The 27,926-nt window shown below is 42.8% G+C and overlaps 1 protein-coding gene across 1 annotated transcript in view; it reads right to left on the minus strand.

Annotated features, from left to right (window-relative positions):
• Window positions 1-619: 619 nt before the first annotated feature.
• Window positions 620-27,926, minus strand: part of fgd (faciogenital dysplasia) — a 41,286-nt gene continuing 13,979 nt past the window's right edge. The window contains exons 2-19 of the mRNA XM_058052291.1: window positions 13,767-13,925; window positions 12,040-12,244; window positions 11,360-11,951; window positions 8,865-8,954; window positions 6,699-6,835; window positions 6,280-6,436; window positions 6,045-6,183; window positions 5,746-5,804; window positions 5,267-5,413; window positions 5,097-5,189; window positions 4,944-5,023; window positions 4,706-4,736; window positions 3,976-4,080; window positions 3,307-3,360; window positions 3,125-3,226; window positions 2,908-3,036; window positions 1,989-2,129; window positions 620-1,842 (exon numbers count right to left, since the gene is read on the minus strand). Coding sequence (XP_057908274.1) covers window positions 1,597-1,842; window positions 1,989-2,129; window positions 2,908-3,036; window positions 3,125-3,226; window positions 3,307-3,360; window positions 3,976-4,080; window positions 4,706-4,736; window positions 4,944-5,023; window positions 5,097-5,189; window positions 5,267-5,413; window positions 5,746-5,804; window positions 6,045-6,183; window positions 6,280-6,436; window positions 6,699-6,835; window positions 8,865-8,954; window positions 11,360-11,951; window positions 12,040-12,244; window positions 13,767-13,925 — 2,666 coding nt within the window. The 3' untranslated portion in view covers window positions 620-1,596. The remainder of the gene's footprint in view (window positions 1,843-1,988; window positions 2,130-2,907; window positions 3,037-3,124; window positions 3,227-3,306; window positions 3,361-3,975; window positions 4,081-4,705; window positions 4,737-4,943; window positions 5,024-5,096; window positions 5,190-5,266; window positions 5,414-5,745; window positions 5,805-6,044; window positions 6,184-6,279; window positions 6,437-6,698; window positions 6,836-8,864; window positions 8,955-11,359; window positions 11,952-12,039; window positions 12,245-13,766; window positions 13,926-27,926) is intronic.

The following is a 27,926-nucleotide window of genomic DNA, read 5'->3' on the forward strand; positions in this document are numbered from 1 at the left end:
GCGGATAAGATCCTGTTGAGGAGTTTAAGTACCTCTGGTTCTTGTTCATGTGTGAGGGAAGGATGGAACGTGAGATTGACAGTCAGGTGTGACGTCTTGCAATCAATAGACTCTGCATTGGTCCATTGTGGTGAAGCCGATACGGAAAGCTCTCAATTGACTTATCTTGAGCTTTGGAAAGCGACTGCAAGGACAAGGTCTAAACCTCATGATGAGTTTTTGCCATAGGGTGGCTGGATTCTCTCAGAGAGAAACGATGCTTCCGCATTGACAGGAATCAGATGAGATGACTGGAGCATCTGGTCAGGATGCCTCCGGAACGCCTCTCTGGGGATATGTTCAGGACACCGCCGACTGGTAGTCCTCCAGTGTGTCTCTGCAGACTGAAATCTGAGCAAAAGTTTGCCTTGACCCATGCCACAAATTAATTAGTCAAGTTGTTCAAGGCTGTTTTCATAACACATTGCTTTTTCCGTGTCTAATCATTCTGCAATGTGATGATCCGACCTGGATATAAAGTTGTCTGGTCCAGTTCTCCATCTATCCAAGCTATAGCGAAGACTTCAAGCTATTAAGAGAACCTAATGGAAAAATCAATGACCGTTCCGTTACACACAAAACAAAACTGACATGTTGTTGGGACAGTGTGGTACTTCAGTCACCACATTGTTTATTATTGATATGCTTTACTGATTTATGGGTGACTTTACATGCAAGAGGAGACCGATGTTGTCTTTTCATTGCTACTTTATCTTAAAGGCTGGTGCTGATAGCAGGGTAGAGAAGGGAAGGCATAAGAAGAGTCTGAAAGTACAGTACTTCATCTCCATCACATCACCCGAGGGTGAGTAGCAGGTGTTGCTGAGACAAAAACACAGAAATGAGTCATGTGGAATGTCTACAACTGGAGATAATGAGGACCAAGAATCATCTGGTTAAGTTTAAATAAAAATACTTCATCAGGAAAGGAATATTGCATGGGATACAAAGGTGTGGTGATAGGATTTGTTAAAAGGTGAGCATAAGGTGGCCAGCCACAAGTGTACACATCTCAGTGTTTTGTTGTTTTTTTTTAACTTAAAATGTATTTTTTCTTAATACATCACACTCTGGTATACATACTGTACAATAATACCTACTGTGTCCCAGCAACAACAGAAATGTGGCGCAGGTTTATGACACTTAACATTCAATTGCTTCATATACACAGGAGGGGCGCACATGTTCTGACACGCATACACACGCACACACACACTTTCACATAATGGAAAACAAAACAAAACACCAAGACTTAAATGTTTTTCAAAGATAATGTACAAAGAACTTGTTCTTTTAAAAAAAACATCACATGGGAACCTTCCATTATAGTACAAATAAAAGACAAGTTCTTCAAAGCTTCCTCCAAACGTGTCCACCTATGGTTATGGTGGCAAGGGAGAGTCGTGGAAGTGAGGATGAGGCTGAAGTGGCATACAGGAAGGACAGCATGGTCCTGTCCAGGGAGCAAAAAAGTGCCAAGGTAAAGCAAATTCAAGTAATACACAGGGAAAGGTTAGGGCCCATTGCGGTAAAAGGGGACAGCGAGCCCTGCGTCCACTACTGGCTCTTCCTGTGTTCAGTCAGATTTGTCAAGACCTCCGCTGGCGTTTCTCCTCGAGCTGCTTTCGAGAGGAGCTCCACCCACTTGGCTTGGAGTTCTGCATCTTGCACACTTAGGAGCAAAGTTTGCTGACCGTGACTGAGTCGGACTGCGTGTTTGATGTCTGACTTATCACTTGCGGATGGCGACACCGCTGTCACCTCAAACCCTAAGAGAGGAATGGCCCGTGCACCTTTGAGCTCCTGCGGAAAAAGAGTTCAATCAATTAAGCAGCACAATGTATGTTTCGGTTTTAAAGTCAAGTTTGGTACAGTAAGCGAAATAAATGCAAAATCTAGCTTTTGTGTAAAATCTGTAATGTTAAAAGGAAAAACTGCTAAATGCATACCTGGCCACTACTTTGCAGGTAAAGCACAAGCGGCTCCGCCTTAGTGACGGCCACCCACATCTTGGTCCAACTCTTCCCTTTCTCCTGCACTTGCATGTGCCCACACAACAGGCAGTTCTCCCCCGTCAGTGATGTTTGCCTCTAAAGGAGATCACACAGTATGTGTTGAGTCCAGATACATCAAATCAAATCAACTTTATTTGTATAGCACTTTTCCTGCAAAAGACATGCAACACAAAGTGCTTTACAGAATTAAAACAATTACCACAATTAAAAGGAAAAAAACAAAGAAACAAAAGAAAGCCCCTCCTTCCCACCCTCCATACTAGACACACAATCACACACAATAGGGAGGACATGGCATGGCACAGAGCATCAAAAAAACGCCACCTTTGGGGCCGACCACACTGGGAGGAGCCGCAGGCCGTGCCATTGGGGGACCAGCACCCGGGCCCCCCCGACTCCGACAGACGGGTGGACCCCCACATTAAAAGGGAGGAACCCCCAGCCAGCCGGGTCGAAGGGACCCAAGGATGGCACCCCCTCAGCAGACCCTACACAGCCCCCAGTGTGGAGGACCCCCCGCCCCCGAGGAAACACTGGATTTAAAAGCTATAAGACTAAGAGTATGAAATAGGACTAAAAATAGGACTCATTGGGAGTGACCAGGATGGATAGGATCAGGAACAAGTACATCAGAGGGACATTACATAGTTAAAGTCATAAAGAGTCTTAGACTCCAGACTTAGCATAAGCATAAAGCATAAAATAGGACTAAAAAGATAAAAACATAACACTGGAGTTAAAAGCTGAGTTAAAAGCTTAAAAACATCAGAACACATCAATACAACCATGCCAATTGAGGCTTTTGTTTAATTATTTGCAGATGCGTATTATATTTATATTTCTCTTATGTCACCTCAGGTGCTGCTTTCTTCTTCTGTTCAACGCCACCAAGATTCTCCAAACTGAGACTGGCTTCAAAACACTCAGGACACATTCGACTTGTTTTGTTGTCCAACGTTTTGGAACACTTTGCACAGATGGCCTGCAGGACAGCACAGGAAGTAGTGAGTTGTGGCACCGTTGTACACTGTTCTATTTCTGCATTACACCATAATCCCATCCGTGCTCACCCCTCCGCAGGACTTGCAGTGGTGTTTGCGCTTAGTGAAATTGAAACTTTCATTGCAGCCTTTACAGGTCTGTTTCTCTTTGTCCTTTTTTCTTGAACTCTTCTGCAGAAAGAAAAAAACACAAGTTTCCATCCAGTTCTGGACAACATAACAAACCAAGTGTGAATGGTGATATATCCTACCCTCTCGTGAAGTCTTTCACCATCTGAATCGATGGATGTGTTGGACCAGGGACTCTGGAGATGACAAAGCACATGGTGAGTATCTTCCCCTTGCAGTGATACATCTCTACCACCAGGTGTCAGGATAAACACACAAAAAGAGCCCAACTCCACATAAAGTAGGTCAAAGCACATCCATAGGAACTATGACTTGGGTTCTCCTTATAAGGTCACAGGAGAGAGAGTTGTGGTGGACTAGGCCTGAAAGAACCTCTTTAAGTGCTGTGCTGTGTTAATGATTCATAACCATACATGGAGATTATGATAAATATGGGTGACCATATGACCTATCTTCCGAGGACATGTCCTGTTTTCATGTGAAAGTGATGATTGAGCCATTCATTCCTGCATTCATTTTGTACTGATTATCCACATGAGTGTCGCGGGTGTGCTGGAGCCTATCCCAGCTATCAAAGTACACCATGGACTGGTCGCCAGCCAATCACAAACAACCATTCACATTCATACCTATGGACAATTTGGAGTCGGCACATGTTTTTGGAATGTGGGAGGCAAACCGGAGTACATACAAAATCCACACAGAGATGCCTGAGCGGGTAAATCAAACCCGGGTCTCCAAGCTAATCACTCGACCATCACTGATCAATCATACAATTGAAAGGAACTTACAGGCGATTCGGGAGCGTGGTCATCCTCCCGTGAGAAGGAATTGTTGAAAGCCTTGTTGAAGGTTTCGCTGTTTTGCTTGTGTCGATCGATTGTGGCTCGGATCACCTGAAGATATGAGGAGCAGATGATGATGATGATGATGATGATGATGATGCAAAATGCATCTGTTTAGAGCTGTATCAACAATCCTGATGACACAGTCAGAGATGGATTTACCAATAGATTATTATTATAGATTATTATTATAGATTAATTGGCTTCCCTTCCACTGTCAGCGTTCTTGATTAGTTTCAACTGACCCCTCTTTGGAAAAAAGACCACCTCCTCATCAAAAGCCTGTGAAACCCATAATCAGCTTCCCCTGCTATAATGAGCTAAATGGACCATTATAGAGGGGCTCTAACAGGGAGTATAATTCCCAAACACAGTGTGGGTGGGCAGGAATCCTTTTCTAATTGCATTCTCTTAATTAAGTCCGAATTCTAAACGGGACAGACCCCAAATTTACGAGCAAAATCATTTTCCTTTTCCACACCCACACACACACACACACACATATTGTGCAAGAGCATTCACCATTATGTTGCTTTGTTTGAATACACACAATGTTGACGTCACGCTGCTAGTTACTTTCGTCAATGCAATATGAAATATTATAATGCCCACGGTATTTGCGGTGTGATGCTACCATGGAAATGAGCCGTGTTTTAATAAGAAGTATTATGGTTACCTGAATCCAATCTTCTTTCTCCTCAGCTGTCCTATGAGGAAAAACAAAATCATGAAATTATTTTGCTTCCACTTGCAGGTTGTTATCAACACAATGATATCTGCACCCAAAATGTGTTTTTTGGGCTTTTGGATTTCTATGTTGAGCACGTCATTTGTCGACCAGAACATTTTGACATGGACTACCTATCTTATTTTTGATTAAATAGATGTTGTTAATACAGATTAACATTCTTTACCTGGCTTGAAGTTCAAGTGAACGCTGTTTGCCAATAATTGCAAAAGTGTGAGGAAGATTTTGCTTCACGTTCTCCTGCACCTGAGGCCAAAACACAGACAATATGGTTTGAATTCCCAATTACTTAAAAAAAAAAAAAAAAAAAAAAGAGCACCTCCATGCCAGCAATGTCAATCCTCTCCCTGACGCTGAACTTCTGCCCCATCAGTCTTAGTTTAGGCACACAGTATAGCACCATGTTGTTAAACTGTAAGGGAGAGAAAAACAACAGTTGACAAACAGTTCCCGTATCATCCACGGACATCCGTCTAACATTCCTCTCACCAAATAGAGGTATCGGTCTTGTGCTGTTCCGTTTTTGGCTGACATCTTCTTGATATGTCCTTCCTTGATGAACTCATTGGCGGGGTTCACAATATCCTCCTCTCCTCCCAGCCTCTCATAAACCTCAAGCAGCTTGTGCATCTTCTCCTGCAAAAAAAACAAACCACCAGAGGGTGCTATTGTATCAAAACACAGGTGGGCTCTGAGATGAGGCAAAAAATAAAACAGATATTACATTTCCTTTATTGATCATTTGACCACATTTGGTGGATTCAGGGAAGTAAGAAATACGAGTCAGACAGAGGAAAGCGATGAAGACGATGAGTGTTACAGAAAGACAAGTCAGATATCCGCAGGCAGGAAACAGCAACTTCCTGTCTGAGCTAACTTCACTCCCTCAGATCAGCACTTGCACCAACAGTGCAGTACCAGCAATGCATCACATGAGTATTCCATAATATATAAATAAAAAGTCTTACCATTTTCTTAATTGCTGCATTGGAGTGATTTGCTGCAGTAGAGATTAACTCCAATGCCTCTGTTGAAAAAAAGAAGGCATCAAATTAATAACAAACTAACAGAAGTTGCCAGCAACACTGCTGTGATGAACTACACGGGAATGTGGCGCTGATGGCTGAAACCCTATAAACGACATAAACAAAGGGCTGAACTTTGTAACAGGACACTAGGATGCAAGAATGAGTTGACCTTCCCGGAAGACTCAAGACCGCTGCGCCCATTTTCTCCCAGGCCCCCTGAAACTAAAGGACAAACTCACTTTCAGCGTCCTTTCGGTCAAGATCATCATCAGGTAGCTTCTTCAGGTAGTCTTTGAGCAAGAGCTCATACCGAGGAATCCTTTGGACCGGCTCCAGCATGTGGTGCTGCAGTGTCAAGTTCCCGCATACGTCTTGTTTCTGTTTGAAACGTTTAAAAAAAAGTGACTTTGTAGCACTAAAATTCTCATATTAACAGTAATGTGATGGTTTATGCTAAATACAATACCCACTTACTTGTATATTCTGGACTACACTCTTGAACTGGGAAGACCGCTGAGTCCACGTATTGACCAAGTCCATCGCTCGATCAAAGTTCTTCACGTACTCTCCGTACATCTTCATGAAAGGTGCCAGTTTCTGGAGGATGTCCCCGATACGAGGATTGGAGTTCCTGTGGGGAAGAAAAAAAAACACATTTAAAGGTTGATTAAAAAAACATTAACCAGAATTATATTAGCATGACATTGATCAAAATATGGCATGCCACTGTTCAACTAGCCATATTACATGCACTGTTCAGAAGAAAAAAAAAACATTTATTTTCTCCTTAAACCTGCTTGGTATGGCTAATATACCATTCAATCAGATATAATATAAAGTATAGTATAATGAATAATGAAGTAGCGTTCTAGGGACAACGGTTCCTTCCACACCATTCATCAGTGATGCGTGTCTTGAGCTCAGGAAGCAGGAACTTGTCATGGAAGCAGTAGATGGAGGAGATGTTGGAGAAGATCCCTGTAATGACGTCCTGAGGGATTCCAGCTTCTGTGAGCTTAGTGCAAAATTCCTGCAGGAAAAAAACACACACACACAAAAAAAATAGGATGTTAGCACACACGTGGGTGCTGACACCCCATGAGAAGTGTCCTGGCTGTTCCACCCATAATTATAGGCCACTAAAAGCAAGGTTGTAATGTGGTATACAAGCTAGTATTGCATTGTTATGATTGTGAAGCTGACAATGACAAGGACATGCTAACCTGTAAATCGGGGGTGGGCATTGCTTTAACAAAATTTATCGGGGGCCAGACTATATATTTTACACGTAACAGTCTACTTGGAAGTATTGTATCTGTAAAAGAGCGTGTTTTGGGGAGACAGAGCATTTTCCATTGCTGCCCCCACCCTCTGGAACTCTTTGCCCCATTCACTCCGTGCTTGCCCCGACCTTCCCTCCTTCAAAAAACAACTAAAAACCCACCCATTTAAATCCAATTAAAAAAAAACAAACTTTAATATGTATATTTTATGTATTTAGAATTGTTATTGTGTATTGTGAATTCAAAAATATACATTTTTATCCACTTTAACATAATTTAATATATATTTCATATATAATATAATGTATAATTAATTTTTTAAACGTGTCTGCTCATGCCATTCCAGTGTCCTGTAAATCCGTATTTAATGTCTAACTTTTTATACCCGACTGCTGCACTCCGTCCCGCTTTTAGCCTTGTTTTAGCTCTGAATGAATGCTTGGATATTGTATTTTAATGCATCTTTTACTCTGTTATTACTCAACTCTATTTTTATTTATTTTTCTCTAATGTAAACGGTCTTTGAGTACTCTGAAAAGCGCTATACAAATAAAATGTATTATTATTATTATTATTATTTTGTGTAAATCTTTTTCAGGAGCACTTTGTAAACAGCCGACCACATCAAATAACAAAATTGATGACAAAAAAAAACTACTTAAACCATCAAAATTAAATTAAATACTTTGGAAAGAACGGGCGGGTCGTATTCAAATACTTGCCAGGCCATACGTGGCCCCCGGGGCCGTAGTTTGCCCACCCCTTGCTGTAAATTCAAGCTCAGATTAGGAATACATCTGCTTTGTTTAATTACTTTCAGAACCTTGTATTTGCATGGCCAGAGGCACAGTAATGGATCTGCACAAACATTTCCATGGAAAACAATCAATGTCACATGAATGTGGCGTGACCACTGCGAGCGGGAACGCTAGGAAGTACCGTGGCCGCATGGTGACAGGGTCATAACTAAGTATATACAGATTAGAAAGGACAAAAGCTCTGATCACGAACATGTGAAGGTCGGCAAACATGTCAAAATCTCAACCTGGGGGTAAAACTAATTTTTGACATTTTTTATTTAATTTAATTTTAGATAATTTATAATAATAATAATAATTTAATAATTATTTTATTTAATAATTATTTTATTTTAAATTTAATTTAATTTTTTAAATTTAATAATTAAATTTTTAGAAATGCCTATGTTGAACTTACTACCTACATGTGATTTGTCAAAATTGCACATTTGGTTCATGCTGAAATCTGTTATAAAGACACATTTTATTCCAAATACAAGAGTGATCAGTGTTCTCCTAATGTGCCTTTTAATAGCATGGAAATAAACGTCGCTTCTCATCATCCGTCACTAGACACCATTGTCTCTTTTTTTTTTCTGCCTTCTAATTATAAACCCTGCTAACATTCAAGAGACACAAATCTTTAATCCATCATTAATCTAGGGATTTGCACACATTTGTACATGTCTACATGTATCTCACATGTATCACTCAGCTTGGATTTACGGCGACGGTGTACAATTACATGCATGGTCAGACATCAGTCCGTTCTTTTCTCTCACGGCTTTGACTTACACACAATAATTCATAAAGGAATGTTGTTGTCCTACGGATCACGGAGCACTTATTTAATCCGGCTCAAGCCTGATCTCAATCGCTAAGACCGTTGGCACGGTTAGGATATTGAAATTTGGACCGAAAACACACCATGATGTTTACAAAAGCAACATCTGGGAGAAACGAGACTTCCGTCCTTTACCTGGTCGAGGAGGTTCAGCCTTTTGACGTAGGCTTCTTCAGTGTGGAGAAGTTCTTTGGCAATGTTCAGCAGCCTCTGCGCCTCTGAGCACTGATGGATACGACACACACAAACACATATAAACACTTGTCTCGACACCAGACATGCACACTCACAAATTGTGTGTAGACCAGGGGTCTCAAACACACGGCCCGCGGGCCAAATGTGGCCCGCAGGACACTAGTTTGAGGCCCCCGCCTTGATATGAAAGTTTAAGTTTGATATGGATGCTGTATGGTATCATGTACCAAGAAAAAATTATTACGTTTGATTAATGTTCATGTTAAAGGTTAAATAACTGTTAATAGTTATCCTCCCTATCCGCGTGGAAGTGGTAAGTTTTTGTCTATTTAAGTTTAAAGGAAATACCTCGAAGGCTACCGTTTAGGTCGCTAGCTCTCTAGTTTGCGAGTTAGCATGTGTCTCAAGACCCTGCAGTTGCGCAATATGTTGTAAATGAAAAGAGTATAAATGTGACTATAGTCGTGTTTTGTCATGTCTACAGGGCTCTAATAATGCTTTGTTAATTTTAATCTGAAAACAATAATTTGTCTACCCACCAACTATATGTGGTTTCTTAAGTTTTTATTGTTTGCCGTTTTATTATCATTATTATTATATTTATTTATTACTGATTGATTTTCTTTATTCTTGACTTGTTTATTTATTTTTCATCTTGTTTTGTGTAGAAAAATAAAAATTAAGATATTTGAGAACAGTGGAATGTTTTATCAGAGCTTTTCTTGCAGAAAATCGGAACCAAAGCAAAGTTTATTCATTTTTCTGTTTTTAATAAATGCGGTTTTTTTTTGAAAACCTGATGCGGCCCAGTCTCACCCAGACCCTAGCTCCAGTGGCCCCCAGGTAAATTGAGTTTGAGACCCCTGGTATAGACTATTAGAAATGACAAGTTCTATTTTCTGCACCTTTAAATGCAGGAAAACCTTGATGCTGATGATGCCCTACTTCCTCTATTATCTTTCACTTTTGTGCTCCTGCTTAAAATGATAACTTTCCCTTTTCTACCCTATATCGAGACTCATTTTTAATCCCTTAGCATCCCCAAACTGTCTCAGGGAAGGCAGTACCAACACACATTCTGATAAGCAGTCCAATTGTTTCATTGTGCAAAACACATCACTAACCAAAGCCACATCCTCCACAATGTCAGCCGTAGCTTCACAAAAATATGGCCACACCTATTCACGGAAATGTCGAGAGATGAACACAATCGCTTTAAGCTTTGTCTAACCTCACCGTCCTTATGCAATACACCCGATGCAAGTGTTTTGTTTACGATCAATAGCGGAGCTGAAGGACAAGAGAAAAGTGAAACTTCAGCTCAGATGCAGGGAGTCTTTCATACAGCGTCCATCGCAAAGCTCCTATTACCGCTTTGGGGCAGGTATTCATCTCTTTATGTAACAGCGGAGCTGCTTTTAGAGTCGAGTCGATCGGCAAACTGAGGCTGTCATAATGTATAACGTTTCATGAGAAGTATTCTTTGAAGATGTCTATTCAGGCTGGGATAATAATAGACCCCCCCCCCCCTCCTCCCAGTGCAGTGTTAGAGGAAATGTTATTACTGGCAGGATGAGTCAAATGGGTTGCAATTATATTCAAAGTATTCTAATCGCTTTTATGTTATAATGATGTCTTATTTTGACCTTAACTGTATTATATTTGACCAGGGTTCAATTCCACCCTCGGCCATCTCTGTGTGGAGTTTGCATGTTCTCCCCGTGCATGCGTGGGTTTTCTCCGGGTACTCCAGTTTCCTCCCACATTCCAAAAACATGCTAGGTTAATTGGCGACTCCAAATTGTCCATAGGTATGAATGTGAGTGTGAATGGTTGTTTGTCTATATGTGCCCTGTGATTGGTTGGCGACCAGTCCAGGGTGTACCCCGTCTCTCGCCGGAAGACAGCTGGGATAGGCTCCAGCACCCCCCGCGACCCTCGTGAGGAAAAGCGGTAGAAAATGAATGAATGAACTGTTATTATATTGGCGGCACGGTGGAGGAGTGGTTAGCGCGCAGACCTCACATCTAGGAAACCAGGGCTCGATTCCACCCTCGGCACATCTCTGTGTGGAGTTTGCATGTTCTCCCCGTGCATGCGTGGGTATTCTCCGGGTACTCTGGTTTCCTCCCACATTCCAAAAACATGCTAGGTTAATTGGCGACTCCAAATTGTCCATAGGTATGAATGTGAGTGTGAATGGTTGTTTGTCTATATGTGCCCTGTGATTGGCTGGCGACCAGTCCAGGGTGTACCCCGCCTCACGCCCGAAGACAGCTGGGATAGGCTCCAGCACCCCCGCGACCCTCGTGAGGAAAAAGCGGTAGAAAATGAATGAATGAATAAATGTTATTATATTTGATGCAAAGATAATTCAGGTACCAAAGTTCCAGGTTCCAACTAACGAGACTGAAACATGTAATGTCGATACTCACTTTGTGGGCCTCCGAGTGTGCGTCCGCCAGATAACCGCTTTGTGTGTCAGTCAGAGAATTGACCTCTCCGCCACTGCCCTCGTCTAAGTCACTGTCCTCATCCTGAGTCGAGTCTCGTTTGTTGCTCAGGTTAACACAACAGGACACGCTTTCCGTTTCCGTGACACTATCGTAATGATCCTCCTCATCGATGGCGTCCTCATTAGGGAACGCTTCGCCTTCCGCGGCGCACGACGGGCTGTCAATACCACTGTCCCGGTTTGGAATCTTCATCTGCTCGGAGGAGTCCGGATTGTCTAAGAGCTCATGAGAGGAGACGTCGTCAAGGCAACCATCGCCGTGCGTGATGTCGACCTCCACATCCAAAGGTGTGTCATCGGAGCCGTCGATGTGCATGGATGCCAGGCAGGACAGTTCGGTTGCATCATCTGATCCTTCAGAGGTACATGGTCCAAGTTTTTCCACAGGGCAAGGGTCTTCCAGAACCTTCATCGAGGTGTCCTGGCCACAGGTGGAGGTGATGTCAGATGCAGTGTCCATTCTAAGACCCAGGTGCAGGTGGGGGCGGGGGAGGACCCCCAAGATGGGGACCCTAAGAAGAAATAAATAACATTGTACAATAAGACAGGATGCAAAACAATGTATGTTATATATCATTTCATACATTTTTTAATTCTCACCTTGAATTTTCAAACCTTTCGATGAGCAGCCCCACTTTCTGAACCTCCCGCTGTGGCGGTGCTGCCCCCAGAATAGGTGGCACAGCACTGGGCTTGGGTTTAGGTGAAGTAGGAGGTGCTGGCAAAGGCCTGCAGGGTGCTGGAGGTATCCTCTTGGGTTTCTTGTCTTGCCCGAGAGCGAGCAGATGTGCAGGTTTAGGGGGCACTAGAGAAGCATACGTCAAAAAAATAAAGCAAAACAAGCACAGCGAGTGACTCACAAACTTGAGGCTGCAGGCGTGGATTATTTCAAAATCAGAGTGAGAAAACTTCCATGGTCTAATCCATAAGATCCACACGTGAGATGAACACTCACAAATAATAGCAGTGTCGAACTACAGCGAGTTTCAGCAGTCTGACGACTTCCTTATTTCAGAACAGGATACTGGTGTGTGTGTGTGTGTGTGTGTGTGTGTGTGTGCAGCACCACAGTTCCTCAAGAGTTGTAGTCCAGTGTAGTCCACTGAAAACGATGCAGACTGTACTATGTAAAGCATGTGTACGTTGCTAATGCTTCTCTATACACACTTATATATATTGCATATATTTGCATATGCTGTATGAATGCTGTTGCTGACAAAGTGTATTTGTAAATGTAAAAAAAAATGCAAAATTTTTTTTTCAAAGCCAATACCAATGCGGTAACTTGCTGCTTCTCAAGACCGATGCGATACTGATAACTTTTGATATTATTTTTTACATTTAGATTTAACTGTATGTTAAAAGTTGGATTTAACAAACTGTACTTGTACTGATCATGACATCACAATGGTTAACAAAATATTAAAACAATAACATCAGTTCTGAAGTACAAACTGTGGCGACAAAAGTCTTTAAAAATGGTTGTCTCTGGCAAAACTTTTTTGGAGTTTTCAAACACGGAAGCGATAGGAACAAGCCCCGGACATCATTACGATGCTGGAGTTTCAGGTGGCCCGAAATTGTTTGATTGTTTGAATAAATGTCCTACACAATCGACAGCATGTTTTGTTTTTTTTTTATTATCAGTGAGCTCAGGGGAAGTTACGACAGGTCAGAGAAAAGGAGCGCTTGATTTGCTCACAGTACGAGTAATCTCACTTTTTTTTCGGTTATCGAAGCTATGTTTTAATATTATTGCATTTATCGGTATTATGCCATAATTCCTGTGCCCTGTGATTGGCTGGCGACCGGTCCAGGGTGTACCCCGCCTCTCGCCCAAAAGACAGCTGGGATAGGCTCCAGCAACCCCCGCGACCCTCGTGAGGAAAAGCGGTAGAAAATTAATGAATGAATGTCATAATTCCACATATTGGCCCGTCAATCACCTGGAACTAAATAAAATAAACTTCCACCAATTTTAGTCATGCTAAATTTGCTAACATATCATTAAGCAAGCCATGTATGAATACTACAATACTACAGCGCTACTCTGGTTCTCCCAAAATTCCCCCAACACAACACATGTTCATAATTAGCATTCATCAAAGATGCCGCAACACAATCCCCAAGGAGCCTCTGGCCTGCTTTTTAAAGCAGCAGCTTGAGAGGAGGCGACCTAGTGAGCAATTTGAGTGACAGCATGAGGGCAGTGAGCTGACATGTACTTTTTTTTTATCACATGAGAGAGTGTGTCAGAGAAGAATAAATGACAACACAGGATCAGGCTGTAAAATGGCGGTGTGCAATAATAGGAACAGCCTTGATACCTTGAGGTTTCTGTGCTGCCGACGGCCTGGGCGATGTGGACGGCTGGTGCCACGGCTTGATGGCAGGCTTCTCGTGACATAGTCCCTTTTTTAGCAGCCGTGGAGAACACAGGGAGTCCGCTGACCCACACTGGTACTGCTGGGAGGCTGGAGCAAGGTCTGAGATGGAACATGAAGAATGATAAAGATGAGTTTCATCTTAACGAAGCACGCACAGATCTTCTCAACACTATGACAACACAGGAAGTGCATGACCTTGGGCTGAGTATGTGTTTTGGGGATTATGCTGAGCGGAGAGTCACTGCATCGATCGTGTCAATCGGCCTGAGGCAGCGGACCGAGCTCCAGATTGGTATCTGATTGACGATATTTTAATCTTCTCAGACTGAGTTTGCGTGCAAGCGGGTTAGATGGCACATGTACATTTTTAAAGAAGTAGCCAGGCATCCAAAGGTCATTTCCCTAGCCCTGTGAGTGAGTAACAGAGCCGAGACACCCCACTACAGGATGTGCAATTACAGGAAGTGAAAAGCGGACAAAAAAACAGAACTTAGGACAGAATGAAACTACAAATGTTTTGTGTTTTATAGTCATCATATTTAATGTTTGCATGTGAAAATGAACCAAATAAGGGTGGAAAAGATCTAGATTAATATAAAATGGATACATGAATAGCATCACCAATGATAGTGATAGCAGTACAGTGTGCAAAATAAATCAACAGGACTCCTGCTACCACTACTTATTATGAGACCAGGGTTCAATTCCACCCTCGGCCATCTCTGTGTGGAGTTTGCATGTTCTCCCCGTGCATGCGTGGGTTTCTCTGGGTACTCCGGTTTCCTCCCACATTCCAAAACATGCTAGGTTAATTGGCGACTCCAAATTGTCCATAGGTATGAATGTGAGTGTGAATGGTTGTTTGTCTATATGTGCCCTGTGATTGGCTGGCCACCAGTCCAGGGTGTACCCCGCCTCTCGCCGGAAGACAGCTGGGATAGGCTCCAGCACCCCCGCGACCCTCGTGAGGAAAAAGCGGTAGAAAATGAATGAATGAATGACTCCTGCTACCACTACTTATTATGAGACCAGGGTTCAATTCCACCCTCGGCCATCTCTGTGTGGAGTTTGCATGTTCTCCCCGTGCATGCGTGGGTTTCCTCCCACATTCCAAAAACATGCTAGGTTAATTGGCCACAGGTATGAATGTGAGTGTGAATGATTGTCTATATGTGCCCTGTGATTGGCTGGCCACCAGTCCAGGGTGTAGCCCGCCTCTCACCCCAAGACAGCGGGGATAGGCTCCAGCACCCCCCGCGACCCTCGTGAGGATAAGCGGTAGAAAATGAATAAATTAATATATTAGTTATTGGCCGGCATGGCGGACCGAGTGGTTAGCATGCAGGTCTCACAGCTAGGAAACCCGAGTTCAATTCCACCCTCAGCCTATATGTGTGGAGTTTGCATGTTCTCCCCGTGCATGCGTGGACTCCGGCTTCCTTCCAAAAACATGCCAGGCAAATTGTCCATAGGTATGAATGTGAGTGTGAATGGTTGTTTGTCTATATGTGCCCTGTGATTGGCTGGCCACCAGTCTGGGTGTACCCCGCCTCTCGCCCCAAGACAGCTGGGATAGGCTCCAGCACCACCCGCGACCCTCGTGAGGAAAAAGCGGTAGAAAATGAATGAATGAATGAAATGAATAGCATCACCAATGATAGTGATAGCAGTACAGTGTGCAAAATGAATCAACAGGACTCCTGCTATCACTACTTATTATGTTTTTGTGTTGTGCACTGCAGCTCTCCAAACAAGGAGCAGCAAAAAAGGAAAATAATCTGCACTCTAGTCACGCATATGACCCCCCAGCAACACACAACATTATTAGCACACTGTTAATCAGAGACCTACGGTAAATTGAGTCAGACGCTAACTTTGACTTGTAATCAAGTCAACTTTCATGCCTAACCAAGTACTCTGTGACCTAGTAAGGTCTGGGGGTCATGCCTGGGAAAAACAAACAAGTGTGCATGGTGGTAGCATGTCTGCTGGTACCTATGGAAACTCTGTGGAGCCACGGAAACAAAAGTCTGGCCGCCATATCAAAACACTTTGCAGGAACAGGATTGTTTTGAGTTAAAACTCGTAAATCAGGGCTTTAACATTTAACAAGTACATGTAATTGTATAAAGGACAATGCCTGAATGAATGAATGAATTAGTGAAAGGAAATTGTCTGGAAAAAAACATGAGAATTGAGTCAACAGTTAACCATATCAACAAAAATTACAGAAGTCCTTCAACAGCATTTGTCCTTTCCCTGGTGTGTATACCTGCCAAACCTGATTCCAGGTTGCTCCTCCTGGGACAACAGAGAAACGTGATTGTGCAGCTCAGCCACCACAGGAACATCTTTACCAGTAGAATAACAGTATTCATACTGGGAACCAACAGATGTGACCGACAAAACAAGTGGGTGATTATTAAGAGTGATTTTTGTTAACGGCACACAAGAGAATAAAGACTCATTATTAATTTGCTTCGCTCAGCCCCCCCCCCTGTTATTGAGAGATGGATGAATGGGGCAATTAAGCAGGAATTACACTTCTGAGGACCGTTATTGGCAGCAGGCTCTACTGGCTGCACATCACTATGACAACCATCCACCGCTCCAATTATCTAATCCACATTTTTTCACTGTATGTTAATTCATTCATTCATTCATTTTCTACCGCTTTTTCCTCACGAGGGTCACGGGGGATGCTGGAGCCTATCCCAGCTGTCTTCGGGCAAGAGGCAGGGTACACCCTGTTACTGGTTGCCAGCCAATCACAGGGCACATATAGACAAACAACCATTCACACTCACATTCATACCTATGGACAATTTGGAGTCGCCAATTAACCTAGCATGTTTTTGGAATGTGGGAGGAAACCGGAGTACCCAGAGAAAATCCACGCATGCACGGGGAGAACATGCAAACTCCACACAGAGATGGCCGAGGGTGGAATTGAACCCTGGTCTCCTAGCTGTGAGGTCTGCGTGATGTATGTTAATTCAATAGCAATAAAAATGTGTAACGTTATTGTTGTAACGCCATGTCGTGGTTGTATTATTATTCCGATACTTTCAGCTATTTGACCCTCAAGAAAGTCGCTTCAAGTGAGACAACAACCCCCCCCCCGTCCTCTGTTTGCCCCACATTTCACTTGACTGACTTTTTAATGGTAAAGGCTTCATTTCAGAACAAACCCCAGAGACACATACAGCTCAAGGTGATGCACAAGCCTCACGAGCCGTCTGTCACTGTCAACCCGAAGGCGACACCCCCCCCCACCCCCTTTTTGAGTCATTTATCACACATCATCCCTTGAGTCCTGTTAGGTAGACATATCACTCATAGTCAAGCGCAGTTTCTTCTACAGTCAGACCAATAGTCAATCAGGTCGACCCCCACAAAAAAAAACCCTACACCCAGCCAAGACCTCCTTTTTCTGTGCGTGACACCTCATTATCCCCATATGAGTATCGTATTTCCCAACGCCACTGGATGCATTACAACTTCTGTTGTTCCATTCTGCCTCTCTGAGCTGCCTCATATTGACTTTCTAACCACAGTCTCACACTGAAAAAACGACAATGAGAAGTGAGCTACAGGCAACACAGACACATACGTGTGATCATGATAGCGTGATGAAACACTAATCACATGTAAAAAAAAAAGGGCAGCTCGTTTGAATAAGCCCACCAATGCAGCTTAAATGACCTCATACTAAATAAATGGAAGCATCCAAATTGTCCATAGGTATGAATGTGAGTGTGAATGGTTGTTTGTCTATATGTGCCCTGTGATTGGCTGGCGACCAGTCCAGGGTGTACCCCGCCTCTCGCCCGAAGACAGTTGGAATAGGCTCCAGCACCCCCCGCGACCCTCGTGAGGAAAAAGCGGTAGAAAATGAATGAATGAATGAATGAATCTTCAGTATAGTTTAAGATGAAGGAGTGAGTGCTAGAGCTTGGAAAGAGAACATGGTGGTACCAGATGGCTGAGAATGGAGTAAAAACAAACAAAGTACTGTACAGTAGTTGACTGGAGCACCAGTGACAAAAATCACACAACATTGCCAAGTGGTATTTAAGAAGCAATAATGTTAGTAAGGGGGGAAAAAAAAGCCTAGTCATGTCTGCTTTCACTTCCGGTAGGAAACGTGAAATAGAATGTTGGCAATATCCACGCTGTAAAAAGTACTAATTCAACTTCATAGAACAGAGATGTTTTTACAATTGCTTGGTGCACATCCAAACAAAACTCCGCAATGGTAGCCGTCTTGATAACGACAGAAACAGACTTGTCTAAATGGATCGATTCCTTCGATTCTGAACCAAATGCAATGTAGTCCAATACAGTGTAATATGGTATTTGTATTGTCTTTTTTTTTTAATGTAATGGTTTTATTTCATTTGAACATGCATCAGATTACAATTGAATGCATCACATAATGTAACTGTTACATTTGTTCACCTCCTGCTTTCCCAATATAGTTCAAGGTTTTTTTAGTGGGTTTTTTTTGTCCCATACCGAAGCACGAGGCGACACCCATTATGTCCATTGTATGGTCACACCACCTAGCACCTCGGTATGGGAAATAAATAACTAAATAACTAAATAACCTTAAACTATATCAGGAAAGCAGGAAGTGAACAAATGCAACAGCTACTGATTATGTTTTTGTGTTTAAAAGTTGGGTAAAAAAATGTATAAAGTTCATTATAGGAGATATGTAGTTGTGCAGCTACTTAACATTAAAGCTCCAGACACACAAAACGGCGACTTGCATCAAGGTTCCTTTTGGCCAACACGCTTCTAATACAGGACTTATTTTTTTTTTTTTTTTTTTTTGTATTGTCTTGCAAGATGCTTAAAATGACACAGCCATCACACACACAACGTAGGAGTTGCCTGATTACGGCATTCATACAAAGATCTTTGGGAATCATCATTGTACACAAACTTGCATTCACTACTGCTCAAATGGATTAATTAAAACACATACTCATATATTCTGTAAATACAGCCACAAACCAAATGGACATTCAAACAGAATGCACAACAGCTATTACCAAGGAAATGCTGATAATCTATATTGTTAATATAGTAAGTCGGTCGACATAAATAAGTGAAAAACAGCTTAGTAGAGGCACATAAATCAACAAGCACCTAGTCTGTTGCCCTTTACGGAGCAGAGCGGTAACAACAACTGCAAATCAGGTCAAGAAGCAGTCTTTATTTACCTCTTTATGCTCTTGTGTCCTTGCTGCCTGCACACAGAAGAGAGACGGAATGGGTTGTGACACACTCACTGACCTGAGACCTTTTTCCAACTGCATGACTCAAGGCCCCTAGGAGTCAGCCGCCACACGCAGGACCGGTCAGAGTTTACAGTAACAATCACAACAGCAGACAACACCGATTAACAACTGAATATGTTCGAAATTTCAGCGCATTTGATACAAAGTTTTGCAGAAAGGGCGCTGTTTTTTTTCTGTCTGCACTGAGCTGTAGCAGCCCAGAGCACTGTAAAAGATAGAGACACACATTAGCAATTACAGAAGACAAACAAGAGAACAAGAGGGTTTACCGGACTTGCCTGTGGTGGAGAACGCTCAACTGTCCCAGAAACTACTGAAGCCTAATGTAAGTGACTGTCAATGGAGGCTTTCACTGAGCAATGCTCAAACCTAACTGGTCGTTTAGCACAGAATTCAGGATGAAGCTCCGTGGTAGAGTCCATGGGTGCATGTCAGACCATTCTCCCAACTATTTCCATTGCCATCGGGGGTGGGGGGGGTCATGACAAACACAGGTCTATTCTATGAGTCAACAGCAGCCGAAGCCTGAAATAGCATTTTCAAAACACATCACAATCATCCACTGTCCTAAAATGGCCGTATTATAATGAGGATGATATCCTGAAGGTCTTTGAAGCCTTCACTACTCCAGTTGGAGGAACTAAAACCAGGGGTCTCAAACATGCGGCCCGCGGGCCAAATGTGGCTCGCAGGACACTAGTTTGAGGCCCCCGCCTTGATATGAAAGTTTAATGTTAGTGCGGCCCGCGCAAGTTTGATATGGATGCTGTATGGTATCATGTACCCAGAAAAAATTATTACGTTTGATTAATGTTCATGTTAAAGGTTAAATAACTGTTAAGTTATCCTCCCTATCCGTGTGGAAGTGGTACGTTTTTGGCTATTTAAGTTTAAAGGAAATAACTTGAAGGCTACCGTTTAGGTCGCAAGCTCTCTAGTTTGAGAGTTAGCATGTGTCACAAGACCCTGCAGTTGCGCAATATGTTGTAAATAAAAAAAATATAAATGTGACTATAGTCGTGTTTTGTCATGTCTACAGGGCTCTAATAATGATTTGTTAATTTTAATTTGAAAAAAATAATTTGTCTACCCACCAACTATATGTGGTTTCTTAAGTTTTTATTATTTGCCGTTTTATTATTATTATTATATTTATTTATTACTGATTGATTTTCTTTATTCTTGATTTGTTTATTTATTTTTCATCTTATTTTGTGCAGAAAAATAAAAATTAAGATATTTGAGAACAGTGGAATGTTTTATCAGGGCTTTTATTGTACAAAATCGGAACCAAAGCACTGAAAAAGTTTGTATATTTTTCTGTTTTTAATAAATGCGTTTGTTTTTTTTTTTTAAAAACCAGATGCGGCTCAGCCTTGCCCAGACCCTAGCTCCAGTGGCCCCCAGGTAAATTGAGTTTGAGACCCCTGAACTAAACTATCACTTTGTCGGAGAAAAGTAGTCTAAATCTCAGTGTGGGTTTCACTGGACAATCACTAAATTGATGACTTGAATGTTAAAGGAAACTGAGGACAACAATTTTGCCACACGTGGCAAACACATGCATATGCATACATAACGCAGAGTGGATAAAACCCAGATGCAGACCAAACCCTGTAATTACTTTGACACCGTTCAATGTGCTACTGTGACGACAGCAGCTATCAAAAGCAATGCCAAGCAAAACACTGTCGACAAAGCGAGACAAGTGTTGAGGATGAAGCCCGTCCAGCTTTTGCAGCACATTCAGGAAATAAATATAATCAACAATATCCATTGTATTTAAATATAAACAGCCTGGGGTTTATATTTTTGCTGTTAGGCACCTGTGCTAACCGCTAGTCTGCCAAGATAGAATTATTCAGAAATATTTGACACCTCCCTTGGCCCCCGTTCTCGTGGTGTGTGCTCGCACTCGAAGGGAGGAAGTGCCCACTTGCACCACCCTGCATCTGTTCCAGGCAGGCAGGATGGATGTCAGCATGTGGAGGGGAGCGTCTGTGAGCCTGCTGACAGCCAAAGTGTCCCAGAGCATGTGAGCCCAACCCAGTAGAGGTCAAAAATGTCAGTCCGTGCAAAACGGGACTGGGCGCCTAAGGAAGCTCGGAGGTAAGGGTGAGGAACTGGGGAGTATCTGCCCATTGTCGCTATTGAACTGTACTGCTACATAACGGGACAAAAGATCACCGCACACTCTTTGGGGTTCTTGACGTCACAATCGGTTTCAAAGTGTCACTTGGATGCTGAAAGGCCGTGTCAGCATTGAGCTCGCCAAACTCAAATAATGAACAAAGCTTGGCAAAAACTTCATGCTATTCAAGCTTGAAGAAATAATTTGGATTAGGAATACTGTAGTTATGAATGGAGTTCTTAAATCGCAGTACACACGGACATACACAAATTAGTGTACAAGGAGATGCCTGTTATAGAATCCAGGTGTACGCTAGACAGACTAATAAAGGCTTCAATTTCCTCCCAAATGGCTCCACTGTTGCCCCTTACAGCATTGGAGTCCTTGGGGTCCTTCTCGGCTACTCAACAGTAGAAGCTTGTCTGAATGAACTACTGTGACTGTGTTGAGTAGAGTTAGTGTGTTTATACATTCATGATTTATTCAAAACTCAACTTTTTCCTTTGGATTTTTTAAAACTTTCCCACACTGGAGGTGAAACATACCTGTAAAAAAACAGGAAGTGCACAAGCTTTAAATTTGGGCAAAATTTGGGAATGAGTACCACCTCAGTATGGATTCAGGAGCATGCAGACACTATGTAGCACTTTTAGTGCAGGAGGAACTTTTGTTGTGTGCAGGGCTGCATTGGACTCCGGGTTATATGTGATGAGTGTGACATGTGACGGGTGGGCGTTGGCACTGTGCTTAAAATGGGCATTGTGCACACCGATATTTGATCTACTCTCTGAGCGCAGAAGAAGGTTTTCGGTTTATAATGTGAGAAGACTATAAATAAATGCATTGTGAAATACAAAGTGTGTATTTTGGTAATGTTCTGGTAAAACATATTGGCATTGTTTGGCTATGAAAATAAATGTTACCAAAATTAGTAGCTCTTGGCCATTTGCTTTTTGTAAAAGTAGCTCACACAAGGAAAAGAAATCGGTATCGGTCTAAGTCACTCATGAATTATCGGGATCGTATCGGCAGCATAAAACTCTGATCGGAACATTCATTCATTCATTTTCTACCGCTTTTTCCTCATGACGGTCGCGGGGGTGCTGGAGCCTATCCCAGCTGTCTTTGGGCGAGAGGCGGGGTACACCCTGGACTGGTCGCCAGCCAATCACAGGGCACATATAGACAAACAACCATTCACACTCACATTCATATCTATGGACAATTTGGAGTGGCCAATTAACCTAGCATGTTTTTGGAATGTGGGAGGAAACCGGAGTACCCGGAGAAAACCCACGCATGCACGGGGAGAACATGCAAACTTCACACAGAGATGACCGAGGGTGGAATTGAACCCTGGTCTCCTAGCTGTGAGGTCTGCAAAACATTCTTATTGTTCTCAAAACTACACAACAAATAGTATTCTACCAGTCATAATTGCAATCTTCTTCAGAGTCTGGGACTAAATTATTTTGATATCTAGTTTATTGGACTTAACATCGAAATATGCTCCTCTCATCTTCAAGTTTCCAAGTCTTAAAGCAATCAAACCAAGATTGGTTAACATGTGGTGCACAAGTTGATAGCGGTCAAGTAAAATCAGTACATTGTCACTCCTTTATCTTGAATTCTAACATTTTCGGTCACATGTCTGACTGTGTGGTACAAGTCAGGATACAAAACGAGAGCAAACTGAAAAATAAGAGGAATGAACTAGCAAACGGCTAAAGTAGCAAACAAAAGATCACCAGGAGCAGCTTTCCGTCTAGAAATTCACCATGTATGGTAGTCTGTGAAAAGCAGCTCCATGTGTGCACAGGTACTGAGATTCCATTTTACAAGGATGCAATAAAGCCCCCCCCCCCCCCACACACCCCGATGGGAATATAGCAAGAACTGACTCTCCAGTCAAACATCCCTAAAGCAGGAATACTGTAAGAACCATAAAAAAACACACATTACACACATGCACTCACTTTTGGTCCTGCAGTAAAAACTCTTGAATTATCCGTTTCCTCATCGTTCTCGATTGTCTGACTAGACGTTTGTCATGTTTCTGTGTGTGTTTGCGTGTGATTCCTCCATTTTTTCCTGTCGGACGCCAAAGTCCCATTCAAAGACAAACACACATGCTTCAACGGAGACAAGAGGGCTCCTAACACTTTCTGACTGACTGCTCACAACAAATGGGAAAAGCAAAGGGCGCATGCATGCAGGCGCATGCACGCAAAGGACACACAATACTGGGGAAAACACGGCACTTGTGTCTTCTTACTGTTCAATCGACATATTAAAAAGGGGGCTGCTGGTCAAGAATGCTGATTCATTATTATCCGATCACTTGACCTCTTTTTTTAATGCTCGTTCCTGTAATTATCATGCCAACGCTGCAGGAAATACCATCAACTACTGTAAGAGGAGGACCCAGGTGCTGTGGGTAAAGAGGAAGCCATGGGTATAATTACCATAGTGACTGAATAACGCAGATGGTAGGTGAGTCAAAAAGCAGAATAAAGACATTTTTGTCTCCCCGGGCTGTGCATACAGTGCACAAAATCAGAAGTTAGACACAATTATAAACACAAGTCATGTTCTGTCTATTTCTACAATATCATAGACCGCTAATTTTGTTCTTAAATATATACAAACTGTTGCACTCCATGCAGTATTGTTGCTTTAAGGCTTCCGTCCACATCACCACCAGCAGCTTTAACCAAAATGACTTTTACTTGATTCAGCCAAGGAATGAAGAGGAAAAACCACTGGTATGACTTTCATGAGCTTCTAATTACAGGGAGTGGACAAAATAATAAAAATAAACACCTTCACGATAAATGTAATGCTAACTAACTCACACAGTGCGTCCACTCCAGGACGGGCTGCATCACTGTTTCACCCCTTGTATTGAAATAGTTTTGTGTGATACGCATCCCCTACTTTGGCTCGGTCTAAAAGTCAACCTGTCCAGACTTTGAAAGGAGGGTGGTGATACATGATGTAATACTTTTTTTTTCCACTTCTCAGGAGTTCTTGGGACTTTTCACACAAGCCTACTGTGTGCATCTTTGTTCGTAGCCTTGACGACAAGCGGCTGATACATGGCAGTGTTGGCATTAATACGTACTTATGGTGTTTATGGAGCGCTTGATGGCTCAGGAGGTACTGGACTCACTTCATTTTTTTTTACTTTATGGTAATGGTAATGGGTTTTATTTCATTTGAACATGCATCAGATTACAATTGAGTGCATCACATAATCAGTTCTGGTACTTTTACAATCAGTAACTGTTACATTTGTTCACTTCCTGCTTTCCATAATACAGTTTAAGGTTTTTTTGTTGGGTTTTTTTTGGAATAATGCACCTCGTACCGAAGTACAAGGTGATATGACCATACAATGACATATAATGGGTACCATAGTAAGTGTCAATATAGTGATATATATAGCACATCATGACTGGTTCAAGACTCTTCATCCTTGTATTTAGCAAACATCAACTGCTTGTATTGTTTCTTGAATTCGCTCATCGTTGTGCATTGTTTGAGGTCCAACGATGAGCGAATTCAATAAACAGGAGTTTCTTGACAATAACATTTGATGGGGTATGTTTTTAAAGTCTCTTTTCATGTTCTGCTTGCCGATTTTGTCTATCCATTATGCATGCAAAATTAGTCCATTTCAAGTAGAGCAAGGAATTCTGTCAAGTACTCAAGTCACAGTTTAATTACACTTAAATCCATCCAATGAATGGACTTGATTATGTTGACACACGAGAGGCCTGTTGCTCCACTGTCGAGATCACCGATCCGAGAGGATCAACCGCGATCATGTAAGCGGGCCAAAGCTGCTCAACATTGGGGTCCCGCTACAGAATGTATGTCAACCAGACCCTACAGATGCTCGGCTCAGCATCATCCCATTGATTTGGGTCAAAAGGTCAGCGATTAGACAAGTCGTCACCGTCTCTAGGCAATGCCACAGTGTCTTCCACACACTCAGCCTCAGTGGAGCTCACACAGCTGCTGCCGGTCGTCATGGAAACATTCACAGTCCTGTCTCCTTAAGCAGACTCACCAGTTATAAATTACAATGCACAATATGACACTAAAAATATACTAAAGGTGATTAATGTAGATGTATTATCACGCAGCTATATACCGTAATTGTTAAGGGGAAAATGCCTGCCTTCTGTTTTATGAGACTACATGAAGAGGTAAGGAAACAAAAAAAAAACCCTTGGCATCGCTCACCTTTCACGACAATTCCTAGCACACTTCAGTACCAAGGAGCCAGAGGGCTCAACTCGTACTCCCAATTACCCGGTGTGGTCCAGATTAAAGAGGAAACTCTGCCACCCAGAATTTCCATGAAAAAACCCACTGCAGGCAAGAATCAAGGCAGCAGAAAATTGCCCCCAATGTACGTCCTTAATAAAAAATGCAGACTAGCATGTATATTTCAGAGGGCAGTGGGAATTATTCTGCATTCAGCAGACTGTGTGGAGCCCACACACCCAAACACAACCCAGTCGGTGGTTTGCTTCCCGGGCATGCATAGTGAAAAAGCACCTGCCACAGACTCATGGCATATATACAAATGGACACAAATACAAAATGGAAAGTGAATGTAAGACTCACCAGCTAAACTCAATTAAGAATCCAGATCTGATCCACTATGTAGATCCAGCAGAGAAACAAGACCGGTCCAGTCCAGCACGGTGTCACGAGGAGCATGGATGCTGGAGTAGTGTACTCACGGAGCGAGCATGAATGTGCTACTGCCACTTCTCCTATGCCCTCATTGACTCACTCAAAGCACCACGCTTCCTGCCTCTCTTTCTCTCGTCCCTCCTCTGTCGCCTCCTCCTCCTCGATCCCTTCCTCCTAGCGGCACCCTCTACAAATTCAGAGACAGCGGCAGAAAAAAAATTGCACTCCTGTCTTCTTCTCCTCCCCTTTTCCTTTCCCAGCACCATTCACAGCAGAGGACCAAACAATGCCTGGGCCGCCGCCACTCTGAAAGGAACCCAGGAGCCGTTCTCAGCCAGCAATAATGCCTCCCAACTGTCACCATGGAAACTAATGACGGGGCCTGGGCTGGCGGGAGGAGGGAGGCTGAGGGGCGATGGCAAGGGAGGGGAGAGTGAAGTGAGAGAGGGGAAGAAGTGGTTGAATGCGGGATGGGGGAAGTGTGTATTCGCATCAGTGAGTATGCATGCGCATTTGTTGCATGATAGTGTCTGGACTAGAGACCGACCGATATGGGATTTTTGGGGAACCGATGCAGATATTGATATTGAAGGTTGAAAGAAAGCCAGATACCGATACTTTGGCCGAATTATATTTATAAAGAGTATCGATATACACAGTATATATACTGTACATGAAAATTCAAATTCAAAATACAATTCAACGCAAAGAAGCAGAAGGAAAATAGGAAGTCAAATTAGTAATTGACTGATCATAAGGGCATGCCTCTGTCATTTACTTTTAGGTGTGGCCACAAATATGTACTGTACGTATTATTAGAATCTTCTATTATCATGTTAAATGATACCAAAGTTTCACATCATGAGGTCTTTTTTCTAACACCGCCATTGTGACATCACAGTGAGCCTTGTGAGAGAAGTCACTGGCATCCCGGGGTACAAGCTGTAACCATACAAACTGAGTGGGACCAATCACAGTGGAGTGGGCGTGACTAGAGGGAGGCCGTGGGTGGCTGTAATAGGTGCAGATTCTGGAAGATCTAGAAAGCTTTCTGTGGTGGTAGCTGCTCCAAAACAATGGGTCGAAAATGAGCATAATGGGTCCCCTTTAATATGACTAATCACGTGATTAATCAACTAGCAGTTTTTAATTTTTTCTTAATTCAAGTAAGATTTTGGTTGCTTGAAACATTAACTCAAAAATGCCATAATAAATGTCATAATATCAGACTGCTTGTTAGGTGTTGTATAATGGAGGTTGCTCCATCCCGGGGGGGGGGGGGGGGGGGGGGCAGTTTGGGAAAATTCCCAAGGGAGTACCATCCGTGTCTCTGGGCCGCTTCCCCCCAACAAACACAGATCACACCACCAAGCTGAGCCGACCCGCTTCTTATGCACACATAATTACAAGCAGCCTGCCCGCTCCGTATCTCCATTTACCAAGCTTTGTAACCCTCACCCCCCACCCCCCTCTTGATGTCGGCCTGGAAGAGAGGCTGACATCACCTGAAACCAGCATTGATCCAACCGTCTAATACCGCTAATAACCATGGTAACAACACAGAAACATCCAAAACGATAACAGGATTTTAAATGTGGGTGTGAGAAGACGACGCAGCCGATTGGGGGACGGGGGGGATGGGTGGCTATTTTACATTCAGAAAAGGAAAGCTTTGGAGTGGGTTGAATATGGACTCTGAATGACCTAAAAGTTAAGGCAATGACAACACTCAGCTTGGCTACATCTTATATCAATGCAGTGAATTCTGCATGACTTTTGGACGGCGGTGCGTACTGGATCTGTGCACCTGCAGACATGAAGATCTAACATGAAGATGGGGACTCTTAGTGCACCAGGCTTCTTTGGGGCTTGTTTCTTCTCAGAAACAAGACCCACCCTGGACTATGTGGGCCAGTGCACCCTCTTACACTAAAGAGAGGAATGTGAGCT

The sequence above is a fragment of the Doryrhamphus excisus genome, chromosome 16 (genome assembly GCF_030265055.1).
Source record: "Doryrhamphus excisus isolate RoL2022-K1 chromosome 16, RoL_Dexc_1.0, whole genome shotgun sequence".
In the NCBI taxonomy this organism is placed as follows: Eukaryota; Metazoa; Chordata; class Actinopteri; order Syngnathiformes; family Syngnathidae; genus Doryrhamphus; species Doryrhamphus excisus.